This window comes from Procambarus clarkii, chromosome 28 (assembly GCF_040958095.1).
Source record: "Procambarus clarkii isolate CNS0578487 chromosome 28, FALCON_Pclarkii_2.0, whole genome shotgun sequence".
Lineage (NCBI taxonomy): Eukaryota > Metazoa > Arthropoda > Malacostraca > Decapoda > Cambaridae > Procambarus > Procambarus clarkii.
The window spans coordinates 16,392,508-16,406,310 of record NC_091177.1 but is presented as its reverse complement, the minus strand read 5'-3'; the positions used below and the strand labels follow the sequence as shown (position 1 = coordinate 16,406,310).

The following is a 13,803-nucleotide window of genomic DNA, read 5'->3' as shown; positions in this document are numbered from 1 at the left end:
TATATATATATATATATATATATAAGAAGTTAGAAGAAAAGAAAATAGTCATCACCACTGACACACTTCAGGCTCAACTACTAACAGCAGCGGGGAAAAAACGAGGAACATACTCATTAACAACCCTTAACCCCACAAGAAGCAGCAAAATAACTAAATAATCTGGAAGATGTAACAATAAGAAAAACCGACAAGACTGCAGCATATGTGTTGATTCCTACCCAAGAATACATTAATAAAATTAGCGACATCCTTAGTGATGACACCAAATTTCAACGAATCACGAGGAACCCTGTGGAAGACCTTTAACGCAAAGTGAACAAAACTATTACTGAAATCAACGCAAAGAAAGATAGTGTTCATTTCATTGAATACTACTCTGCAAGGCGATTATTGCTTAGGATATGTCTATTGCAATGTGAAGACACAAAACCAGGTAACCCACTACGCCCAAAAATCAGCCAAATACCAACTCAATATATATATATATATATAAATATATATATATATATATATATATATATATATATATATATATATATATATATATATATATATATATATAAACGAGAGAGAGAGAGAGAGAGGGGGCATGCAGAAAATATCATTTGCTAAAAGGTAATACCGTAAGTAATAGGACAATTGGTTTATACCTTGGTGCATCAGGAGTTTATTTGATTTTTGTTTTGGTTTTGTAAACGTCGAGTGAGGATAATTACAATTGTTATAACATTTTGTATCATGTGTGTTTATATCTGGCAGTAGTGGATGATGTATGGGGGGAGTGGAAGGAGAGAGAGAGAGAGAGAGAGAGAGAGAGAGAGAGAGAGAGACAGACAGACAGACAGACAGACAGACAGACAGACAGAGACAACGAAACATCGATGACGCAATTTCACATCCAATAACATTACCCAACACATGGAATCAGCCGCCTAAACACCCATGGCTCCGTTAATAACAACCAGCTATTAAGAACATACCCACGAAAAAACCAGGAGAGCAAAAAACTACCACACGCACGCAGAGGAAAAAACAAACAAACATGGTGGTCAAGGTAGCATGGATGGGAAAGGTAACACAAAATTAACTCTTGGAACACCACCACCACCACCACTGGCTCCTCCTCCTTCCCAACTCGGGCAGGTTAGCGCTGCTGCCATCTACCGGCCGCCGGAAGAACCTATCCTCCCATCCCATCCCTCCCTTCCTCCCTCCGATCCATCCCACGGCACACATACTCTTTTTTTTTTCCCGCTCTTTTTTTTTTCAGCGCCAAAACGTAATTGATCTTAGCTCCCACGTGGTCGGGAGCCGCTGGGAGCACCGCGGGCCGACGCGAGTCGCGCTCTGCACGCGTTCCTGTCCATAAGATCGTCGTGTTGTTGTTGTCGTCTGCTTGTTTGTGATGGCTAGTTCGTCCCAAGCTCGGCACCGGTGGTCCTGATGGTGGGACATGGGGGGTATTGGGGGATAGGGGGGACGGGGCTCCCTAGGGAAGGGAGTGAACTCGTTTTGAACATAATGCTTAAAGGCATGCGTGTTTGTGTTTTAACGGCTTATGAAATAATCGTTAATACTTGCTGAATTAACAGTACACACAATACGCACACCCGCCCGCTTACGTACCGGGACACTACGCACACACACACACACACACACACACACACACACACACACACACACACACACACACACACACACACACACACACACACACACACACACACACATTCACACACTCAATACACAGAGCAAACACATTCTCACACCTCAACAGTATAAGTTTACTGTGATCACACACACGCTCACAGGGGCTAACATACTGGCGCACACATACCCACGTTTAAGACGAAAATGATAACACGATATAATGGGGGTAGATAAAAATGATAACACGATATAATGGGGGTTGGACAAAAATGATAACTCTATATATGTGTCATTGGACAAAAATGATAACTTTTTATTGATCATTGGACAAAAATGATAACACGATACAATAGGGTGGACAAAATGATAAGAAAATGTAATGGGGGTGGACAAAATGATAACACGATATAATGGGGTTGGACAAAATGATATCACGATATAAAGGGGGGGGGGGTTGGAAAAAAGTTGTAACACTATAAAATGGGGGTTGGACAAAAGTGATAACAAGATATAATGGGTGGCGGACGAAAATGCAGAGCACGATATGTCGAAAGAGCATCGACCATGAGGTAAATTAACAAAACCTGGAGACATGAACCATCGTGATGATGGATTAGAATGTGAGATCGATGAACAGACTGAGAGATGAGTGAACAGACCGAGACATCAGTGAACAGACTGAAAGATCAGTCAACAGACCGACTGACCGGATAACAGACTGACAGACCAGTAAACAGAATGAGAAATCAGCGAACAGGTAAACTAATATTTTTTCTGATCATCTTTCTGCTGCATTTGAAGACTAATCTTACAGCATCTTCTAGATACCTATTCCTCTTAAAGTCGTGATGCAAATTCTTGGCACACCCTTGCTAAAATCTTTTATATACATTCCTGATTAATTCTTCCTTTGATCCACATGGTCTTCCATGTTCACATGTGTCCTACCAGGTGTTCTTCATATTGAACAGCTTCTGGTGCCTTTTCACAGGAATCACATTGTCTTCTTCATCTTCACCCTGACAGCCAGCCGTCTCTTTATGTACAAATGTACGAATATTTTTCACTCCATTTTTTGTGTTTTTTGACTGAGTTTCTTGTTATGTTCAGTGACTCCATCTTATTGTGTGGTAGGTATAATGTTCTATTTTTCCTTCAGACAGTAGAGTACAAGTTCAGCTTATTGATTCACTGGCGGTTTTGGTCACCATGCTATGTTATCCATATAACCGTCCTTGAAGGTGTACATTGAAGGGTGACATTTCACTGTACACCTTCAAGTGTACTTTGAAGGATGATATTCAATGAACACGAAGTTGTACATTGAAAAAAGGACATTTTTATGTACTCCTTCAAGTGTACATTAAAGGATAACATTCAATGTACACTTGAAGGTATACATTGAAGAATGACGATGTACACTGAAAAATTACATGTACATTGAAAGGTTCTTCCGCTAGGCACAGGAACTAGAAGCTTGACTGATTAAAAGAGATTTAGAAAGCTTACAGGATTTTAAAAAGGTGTAAAATGTATCAACACAAATTAGAACACGAAACAGTGTGTACAAATTGCATAAATTTAGATTGAGGAAAGACCTGGGTAAATACTGGTTTGGGAATAAGGTTGCTGATTTATGAGATCGCTTGATTGTATGATGCGAATATTTGACATATATGAATGACTTTGATGGGATATAAAGAGGAGCTGTTTCGTATGGGCCTTTTATAGTGTACTTTATTATCAAGTTCTTTTGTGATTATTTTTTTTTTCATTTTTTCGATATCAATCTACTTAGGTTTTTTACATTTAATGTCTTATAACATTCACAGTTATATTTCGTCTTAAATATTGTTTGGTTTTCGATCCCTTCCCTTTCCATCCTTTTACCGTCCCATTCCCTTGTCTTTCCTTTCTTGTCCCATTCTCTTCACTTTCCCTTCCCATTCCTTTCCCTTCCCCCCCATTTCCCTTCCCTCCCCTTTTCTTTCCATTTCATTCCCTACCTTTTTTCTCTCCCGTTTCATTTAGTTTGTGTCAATTGTTGACAACTAATAATTCCGTTCCCAGATATTTAATCCGCAACTGAATCTTCATTATTTTCTCAAATGGTCTTTTTCCCGGACCATTTAGTTATTATTCAGAAGGAGCTTAAACTAATTCATCTTTACTTGCTATGTATTTTGAAGACAATGACCATTCATCACTGCTAGTGATCATGCTTGCCTACACTTGAGGGATGGGGGGCGTTGTCACCTGGGGCGTTGTCACCTGGGGCGTTGTCACCTAGGGCGTTGTCACCTGAGGCGTTGTCACCTGGGTCGTTGTCACCTGGGTCGTTATCACCTGGGGCGTTGTCACCTGGGGCGTTGTCACCTGGGGCGTTGTCACCTGCGTCGTTGTCACCTGGGTCGTTGTCACCTGCGTCGTTGTCACCAGGGTCGTTGTCACCTGAGGCGTTGGAGCCTTTTATACCCTCTCTTCTGATGGGCAGGATGATGGCTCTTCTATTCCTTCTGATGGGCAGGATGATGATTCTCCCGTGCCTTCTGATGGGCATCATGAAGACTACCAGCGTCTGTCGCTTAAATAATATTAAGTTAATTTCATTGTTGCTTTGGCGTCAGTTTGTTTCATTTTAATACGAAGGCCTTTGTAATAATCTTTATGTTATTGTCTTCAACTGGCAGGTTGTTAGTGTCTACAACTGGCAGGTTGTTAGTGTCTACAACTGGCAGGTTGTTAGTGTCCACAACTGGCAGGTTGTTAGTGTCCACAACTGGCAGGTTGTTAGTGTCTACAACTGGCAGGTTGTTAGTGTCCACAACTGGCAGGTTGTTAGTGTCTACAACTGGCAGGTTGTTAGTGTCTTCAACTGGCAGGTTGTTAGTGTCCACAACTGGCAGGTTGTTAGTGTCTACAACTGGCAGGTTGTTAGTGTCTTACAACTGGCAGGTTGTTAGTGTCCACAACTGGCAGGTTGTTAGTGTCTACAACTGGCAGGTTGTTAGTGTCCACAACTGGCAGGTTGTTAGTGTCCACAACTGGCAGGTTGTTAGTGTCTACAACTGGCAGGTTGTTAGTGTCTACAACTGGCAGGTTGTTAGTGTCTACAACTGGCAGGTTGTTAGTGTCCACAACTGGCAGGTTCTTGGTGTCCACAACTGGCAGGTTGTTAGTGTCTACAACTGGCAGGTTGTTAGTGTCCACAACTGGCAGGTTGTTAGTGTCCACAACTGGCAGGTTGTTAGTGTCTACAACTGGCAGGTTGTTAGTGTCCACAACTGGCAGGTTGTTAGTGTCCACAACTGGCAGGTTGTTAGTGTCTACAACTGGCAGGTTGTTAGTGTCTTCAACTGGCAGGTTGTTAGTGTCCACAACTGGCAGGTTCTTGGTGTCCACAACTGGCAGGTTGTTAGTGTCTACAACTGGCAGGTTGTTAGTGTCTACAACTGGCAGGTTGTTAGTGTTCACAACTGGCAGGTTGTTAGTGTCCACAACTGGCAGGTTCTTGGTGTCCACAACTGGCAGGTTGTTAGTGTCTACAACTGGCAGGTTGTTAGTGTCTTCAACTGGCAGGTTGTTAGTGTCCACAACTGGCAGGTTCTTGGTGTCCACAACTGGCAGGTTGTTAGTGTCTACAACTGGCAGGTTGTTAGTGTCTACAACTGGCAGGTTGTTAGTGTCCACAACTGGCAGGTTGTTAGTGTCTACAACTGGCAGGTTGTTAGTGTCTACAACTGGCAGGTTGTTAGTGTCTACAACTGGCAGGTTGTTAGTGTCCACAACTGGCAGGTTGTTAGTGTCCACAACTGGCAGGTTCTTGATGTCCCTTATATGCCTGTAACTGACAGGTTGATGTCCATAGTATGCCTATAACTGGCAGATTGATGTCCCTAATATGCCTATAACTGACAGGTTGATGTCCCTAGTATGCCTATAACTGGCAGGTTGATGTCCCTAGTATGCCTATAACTGGCAGGTTGATGTCCCTAGTATGCCTATAACTGACAGGTTGATGTCCCTAGTATGCCTATAACTGGCAGGTTGATGTTCCTAGTATGATTATAACTGGCAGTTTGATGTCCCTAGTATGATTATAACTGGAGGTTGATGTCCCTAGTATGATTATAACTGGCAGTTTGATGTCCCTAGTATGATTATAACTGGAGGTTGATGTCCCTAGTATGATTATAACTGGAGGTTGATGTCCCTAGTATGATTATAACTGGAGGTTGATGTCCCTAGTATGATTATAACTGGAGGTTGATGTCCCTAGTATGATTATAACTGGAGGTTGATGTCCTCAGTATGGGTGTATGCAGCAGCTGTGGTGCCTTCCACTGTATACAGAACACAGGCGATACACCTTCCCGCAGCTCTCCCCAAGACTTTAATCCAACAAATGTTTCTCTAATTTCTTGCTGTGTTATTTTGGCATTGAAATCTCCGATAATGATATGGACAGTCATATTTATAATGTTTTACAGAATTCTTCCAACATTTTTCTTTTTGTTTGCGTGCGTGCGTGTGTACGTGCGTGTGTGTGTGTGTGTGTGTGTGTGTGTGTGTGTGTGTGTGTGTGTGTGTGTGTGTGTGTGTGTGTGTGTGAGTGTGTGTGTAATCAGCTTGATAATCATACCTTCCAAACTGAACGCTAATCTCACTTCTGAATTGCTTGAAACGTTTTCTACTTTTAATGAACAAGAAATAATAGGCCTACAAATTGAAAATTTAACTTCCACGTTTGTTCAGAGAATTTACCGACTTTCCTTCATGTCTACCTGTATTATATTTTGCCTAATTTTACTGTTAATAATGTCAACCGTGTTAGATTTTGAGTCTTGAGTTTAATGTGGTGAGGGAGTCCTACTGTAAAAGTTATCAAGGCTACGAATATTAGATAACCGGAGGCAAGAAATACTGAAATTCTTGTCCTTCCGTTCACGTCCAACTAGCCAAGGAGCAGTAAGCCAAGAGGCTTTCAGTCTCCCACAGCACTTTAATTCTCAGATAAAAATTGTCATTCAACTTTCCAAACAAAAGTGACAAACGTTAAACAATTGACCGTTAAGGAAGGACTCCATAATGAATTGAACAAACACCAGTGAAGCCTTTAGTTGTCATACAAATTCTCACTCATATAAAACTGAGAAAGTCGATCAATACACAAATTCTGGGTATCATACGCAAGAAATCCTTCAATCGAGCAGTTTTTGAATAACGTTTGAAATACTGATATAATTTAATGAAAATTAATAACAATTATAAGAAAACTCTGAGTGGCTTGGAACAGAAGGTTGGAGAAATGTGTATTAAGTAGCAAAGCCAGTAAAGACAGAAAAAAAGAATCGACAAGATCTGCACTTATATAAATATATATAAAAAGAACAATCAATATTCGCCAAGGGATTCCAGGAGAAAAACGAGAGTAATTATGGGATCAACTGATAGTAAACCTGAAGACCATAAGAGGGCACAATAGGTTTAGATATCAATTTGCAGCATTTGGGGAGCCTCATTCCAGTAATAGGTTGATGCAGCATGTATCCAGCATCATCCAGCAGTATGTTGATGCGACATACATCCAGGAAAGCTTTTATTCAGAATTAGGCTGAGGCAACATACATGTAGTAAAGTGTTTAATTAAATTGATGCAACATGCATCCAGTTAAACTTTAATGCAGCATTATATTTACGTAACATACACCCAGAAAGACTTCATTCAACAATAGGATCATGCAACACACACATTCACCCAAATGTTTCCAAAGAAGTGTGAGAGAAGTAAAAGCCTTAAATTGTGACTCATTTCTTCTTGAGCCTGTTAGTTGCAAGATTGCAAGTAACTGTGAACACGCAATAATGGACACAAGCTGGAGATATTTCGACTTAAAAGGGACGACAGGAAGTACTGACTTGGAAATGTGGTTATGAATGAGGGATCGAGCTACAAGCCAGTGTTATTAAGACTTTTCATGCACCAAGAAATCACACTAACGTGATGTATCAACGAGAAAATCACCAAGAACTATGAGGAGGAGGATCCGACCTATGCTCCAGGTACTCTCAAGCACCCGTTTTACACCATTAAACCACGACATGGTAAAACTATGCCAACCTGGGATTCAACTGAATATGTGCAGAAAAAAATTTCTTCTTGAAACTTTGTGGCTTTCACGAATAGATTGGATAGGTAAATGTGTGAAATAGGGTGGGTATAAATGAGGCCCATCTAATATAGGCTAAGAGGACTGCTATGGCGGTCCCTAATTCATATTCTGATGCACTAACAGACTTGCAGTTATAAATGCTCTCAATCATCCAAGAGAAGAAGAAACAGTGAACTAATATCTCATGTACAAATGTTAAGATATTTTGCAGACGCGTAATGAACATAACTTCAGTTAAGATATTAGCATTCGAATCTGATAATCAAATTTATTTGTAATGCATTTATTATAGGCGCTCTACGGAATGTGAAACTCAAAGTCTGATTATAGTGCTAGTGGCCTCTATTAAATTTCTTATTAGTTTAAATAAAGACAAAGACATATTTAAATTCAATTAAAGGCACACCAAAGAAACATTGGTTCTCGAGTTTGTTTTATCACCACCTGTGGTGACGAGTGTTAAGATAATTCAACAAATTATCAAACAATAATTCAACAAACAACAACAGATAATCTATTAAACTGGGTTTATATAAAGCACGCTTGTATTTCTACGATATTAATTATATATTTCAACATCATGAGACAGGCAGCAGATAAAACGGAAAGTTACGGGCTGTAGCCATCACAGAGCGTCTGTCTCGAGTTTAAGAAAGATGGCGGCATGAAACAGATTGACATGAATGTAGTCTCATGGAAAAATGTCTCACAGAGCAGTTGCTCATTGTAAAGAAAATGTTACAACATGCAAACGCACTGTAACCTTCTTTTACATACTACTGGGAGACCACACTTATAATGTGTGACAATAAACGGTATGTATTTACCTCACACACAGGGATGCTCTTAAGCAGCAGAATTTGTTTTGGTAAATGTCTTCAATTGTTTTACCTCTATTTGGAAATATAATTGATTCAAAGTGATTTTTACATGATATAATTAATTATATCTATATCTATATATTTATACACATGCACACAACCCCCCCCCCCCACACACACACACACATCCAAGTTGCTGAAGTTACTGAATATGACAAAATGGTGAGATGAATGAGTCAAGGAGGATTCTTCTCTATATATTTTATTTTATTTTTCACTTGAGAAGGAAGTTGAAAAATGAATTCTCCAAAGCTTATTTTATAGCTTTATATTGCCTAACGCAGAGATATGCGATTCGTTGAACTTGTAAACGTTTTCAAAGGCCAAGGTGAAGTGTATACAACTTAGTTTGAACAGCCGAATATATAACTAAGAGATTTAGGGTGAAATAAGGTGTCGAATGGGCCTATATATATATATATATATATATATATATATATATATATATATATATATATATATATATATAATATTGGGTGCGTGTGTGTGTAAATCGCGAAGAAATTAACACGTGAAGAACAATGTGACAATGTCAAACCACTAAGGAAAGATTAAGACAGGAATTTCTTTAAGTACTTTTGGATATAATAATACATCTTTAGAAAGATAGATTTTCAGTTCAGTAGTTGTGAATATATAGGTAGGAAAGAGGTGAGGTGAGGTGAGGTGAGGTGAGGTATAATGTCTTTAATGAGATAATGGGATGTTAATAAAGTATTAGTGAGATAAATGTGTATCAAGGATCCTACTGAAATCAACTGATTTGAGTAGGATCTGACCTTAATAAGTTGGACCTACTTAACTGATCAATCAAAAATTAATCTAAATTATACAAACCTCTGCTAATGTTCAAATTACGTGATTTTGTAGTCTGTATTAGAGCAGAGTCAATTACGTTCCTATTGAAAATGCTTTTGCAATTCGTCATTGAAGAAACCCTATTCTAGTCTATTTGTTGAGAACTTTCTAACAAATGATCACACAAAACATGAGACAGTTCGCCATGTCTTATAGAGTATTTATGTTGTAAAATTCTAAATTTCATATCTTTGGATGTTTGCCCCTACAAGAACCTATTACAGTCTTTACAAGGTGTTTAATAAAAGATATAATTATCATTATGAGGACTGTTTAATTACGAAAATACTGTTGGAAAACTATTAGTTAAAAACATCCCTCGTAGTGATTATTGTGTCATTTACAAAATATCTTGTAAAGATTGTAATAGGTTCTATGTTGGACAAACATCCAAAAATTTGAATTTTAGAATTCCGCAACATAAATACTCTGTAAGACACGGCCAATTGTCTAATGCTTTGTTTGTTCATTAGTCAGAAAGTTCTCTCCAAATTAATTAGGATCCATTCATCCTTTTGAAGATGTATTAATAAATATGAAAGTACCTAAGTAAATTCCTGTCTTAATCCTTCCTTCGTGATCTGACACTGTCAGGACACGATTCTAACCCTTTTCAGTCATACTCAGAAGCATATATCTACAATGTATTAATAATACAAATATATATATACATATATATTTTACTTACTAGCCAATTTTGCCATATAAGCATAATTTCTTTACGATATGATTTTTAGGCGATATTTTAAAAATATGTTGATTTATATAATTAGTTTATTGAACAAAATAAGATTTGTTATAATCACGAATCAAACAAAAGTATCGATCTTTCCTAACCTAATTTTACCTATTATTCCTTAACCTGCCTAACGTACGCAAAAACTGGGTCTAATTAAGCTAGTAATTAATGAAATGCATATAATATGCTAATTTCATTAAGGTTAGACTAACTTTTGCAGAGGTATTAGAAAATAGACAATAGCGCTCAGGCTATTAGGCAAAACATTCCCCCACTAGGCTTAGGGCACAGTACTGGCCTTGATGTACGATATTATACAGATATGCACACACAAACACGCATTTAGCATTATATATATATATATATATATATTATATATATATATATATATATATATATATATATATATATATATACACATATATATATAATGTGTGTGTAATATATATGTGTGTGTGGGTGTGTGTGTGTGTATACTCACCTCGCAGGGGTTGAGCTCTGGCTCTTTGGTCCCGCCTCTCAACTGTCAATCAACTGGTGTACAAATTCCTGAGCCTACTGGGCTCTGTCATTTCTACATTTGAAACTGTGTATGGTGTTAGCCTCCACCACATCACTAATGCATTGCATCTGTTAACTACACTGACACTGAAAATGTTCTTTCTAACGTCCCTGTGGCTCATTTGGGTACTCAATTTCCACCCATGTCCCCTTGTTCGCGTACCACCCGTGTGTGTGTGTGTGTGTATGTGTGTGTGTTTTTGTTTGTGTATACTCACCTAGTTGTGCTTGCGGGGGTTGAGCTCTGGCTCTTCGGTCCCGCCTCTCACCCGTCAATCACGGTTGTGTGTGTGTGTTTGTGTGTGTGTGTGTGTGTGTGTGTGTGTGTGTGTGTGTGTGTGTGTGTGTGTGTGTGTGTGAGTGTGTGTGTGTGTGTGTGTGTACGTAAAGAGCATTCCTAAAGAAAATACACATTAAATAAAGCGTAGCATATCTTTATTTAAATTTTAGTTTCTTTAATTAACTGCATTCTGTCATAGATTTGTTTAATTTTTACTGCATTTTTTGCTGTATTGTAACTGGAATCTCCTGTAACGTTATGGTAAGGTCCTGTAAATTGTGATCCTCTGAGCTATTAAGGTGAGGTCCTGTAAGCTCCCTGTTAATCATCTAACTTGACTATTTTCTCTGGAAATATTTAATAATCAATTATAACTTTCCGAAATAATTGCTATTTAGTAGCATCAAACAAATTGATAACTAATTTATATTATGCTGTACCTGGCTACGACACTTTAATTCCCTCAAATTATCTACGAATCAGCAGAAGGTTATAAAATTCGGTCCTCGAGACTTGAGAAACAAGTCTAAATAAGTTTTCTCTAATAAGATAAATCAGGGCTTAACCATCACCCGCGGGCCAAGTTTCACTGCGGACAAGTTTAAGATAATTTTTTGGCAAAATTTGGCTCTCAATGACCCTTCAAACTTTGGTCGATTTCTTGATAATGTAAAAATTCTCTAATTATGCTTTTCTTGCAAAACGACTCAGGAGAGAGAGAGAGAGAGCGAGAGAGAGAGAGAGAGAGAGAGAGAGAGAGAGAGAGAGAGAGAGAGAGAGAGAGAGAGAGAGAGAGAGAGAGAGAGAGAGAGAGAAAGCTTTGATTTTTATTTATCATTTTATGGAAAAACATTTCAGTGGAAGCCAGTAGAGTTCCAGACACTCATTTCCCGCATTGCTCTCCTTCCATTCTCCTTGTCATGTCATCCCGAGCAGCTGTGAACAACCAGTCATGCCACCCTAAGCAGCTGTGGACAACCAGTCATGCCACCCTGAGCAGCTGTGAACAACCAGTCATGCCACCCTGAGCAGCTGTGAACAACTAGTCATGCCACCCTGAGCAGCTGTGAACAACCAGTCATGCCACCCTGAGCAGCTGTGAACAACTAGTCATGCCACCCTGAGCAGCTGTGAACAACTAGTCATGCAACCCTAAGCAGCTGTGAACAACCAGTCATGCCACCCTGAGCAGCTGTGAACAACCAGTCATGCCACCCTAAGCAGCTGTGAACAACCAGTCATGCCACCCTGAGCAGCTGTGAACAACCAGTCATGACACTCTGAGCAGTTGTGAACAACCAGTCATGCCACCCTGAGCAGCTGTGAACAACAGTCTCTGCATCACTGATGAGGCTTTCCATTACAGTTTGTACATTATGTGGCGATCTTCTGCATCCCTTAATCTCTGGTTACGCTTCATGGAACGACCATCTTTTGCCGCATTATCAAGAAAATATTGGCAAGTTTCTATTAGACTCATACCTCATACCAGCCCCTCATAGTTATAAAGGGACCAGAAACACACTATGAAATATATGTATTCAAGTTACATGTGTTTAAGATTATTATAGTTAATTATAATAGATTATTCTCCAAAAAATCACTCAGAAAAAATAAAGCTGACGGAGGCAAAAAGAGGCATTAAAATTCCCTGGCAATGGCGAGCTAAAAATCCCCGCCCAGGCCGCGCCACAGTTCATGTTGAGTGTGAGAGAAGGTTCTTTCCTCCCGTCACAGGAGCCCATGGCACACTTGAACCTATGGCACACTTGAGCCTAAGGCACACTTGAGCCTATGACACACTTGAGCCTAAGGCACACTTGAGCCTATGACACACTTGAGCCTAAGGCCTACTTGAGCCTATGGCACACTTGAGCCTAAGGCACACTTGAGCCTATGGCACACTGGGTTATGGATACCTCATTATTTGACATGCTCGTGACGAGACGAAGGAAAGACGACACGGTAGGTACAGGAAGGCGGGAGGGTATTGGTGGGGAGAGGTGTGAGGGTAGTGGGAAGTGGGGGGTAGAAGAATAGGAGCAAGGACTGAGGGGCATGTAGGAGGACTGAGGTGAGAGAGGGGGGGCGGTGAGAGGCAGAATAAGGGGTAGGAAGGAGACGACTCGAAGTTGTGGTGCTGGGTGCCAGACATCACAGATTGGTTAAACTCTGGATTGTGAAAGCTTTTGGGAGTGTTCCGTAGGCGAGGGATTGGGTGATTGGAAGCACGCGTTTTTCCTGTATTGAATCCTATGTGTGCAGGCGTGTCGTGTCGGTACTGACGTCGTGGTTGAGGACAACCCAGGGCTCCGTGGAGTTGTTCTGGTAACAGGTTTCCACCTTAGAGGGAAAAAAAGCAGCGCTCTCGTATTGTGAACTGGTGGTTGAGGAAGCGGGTGGGTTTGACGACTGGTACAGTGTGGTGCAGCGGTACGGTGCCGTGGTACAGTACAGCGGTACGGTGCAGCGGTACGGTGCAGCGGTACGGTGCAGTGGTACGGTGCCATGGTACGGTGCAGCGGTACGGTGCAGTGGTACGTGCAGCGGTACCGTACCGTGGTTGAGCAGTGACATGGTGAGCGCAATAGGTGCTCGTAGGAGAGGGATGTTGTTCCGGAGTAAGTTTGGCGGCGCAGTAAGGTGGTGTGGTGGGGG

At 40.2% G+C, this 13,803-nt stretch overlaps 2 protein-coding genes across 5 annotated transcripts in view; both read right to left on the bottom strand.

Annotated features, from left to right (window-relative positions):
* LOC123754899 (POU domain, class 6, transcription factor 2) overlaps nt 1–13,803 on the bottom strand; it is a 1,116,985-nt gene that overhangs the window by 1,102,350 nt on the left and 832 nt on the right. The window lies entirely within an intron of this gene.
* LOC138369430 (uncharacterized) lies at nt 4,588–12,625 on the bottom strand. The gene is made up of 2 exons (XM_069332670.1): nt 12,510–12,625; nt 4,588–5,494 (listed from the first exon to the last, which is right to left on the bottom strand). Exons 1-2 carry the CDS (start codon nt 12,623–12,625, stop codon nt 4,588–4,590), a joined length of 1,023 nt encoding a protein of 340 aa, XP_069188771.1.

Bases quoted from the DNA above. Each gene is read 5' to 3' on its own strand.
- LOC138369430 (XM_069332670.1), bottom strand. From the start codon at position 12,625: ATGAGTCTAATAGAAACTTGCCAATATTTTCTTGATAATGCGGCAAAA. The intron at 5,495-12,509 runs GTAATGGAAAGC...TGTCAGTTACAG, and splicing joins CGCCACATAATGTACAAACT to GCATATAAGGGACATCAAGA.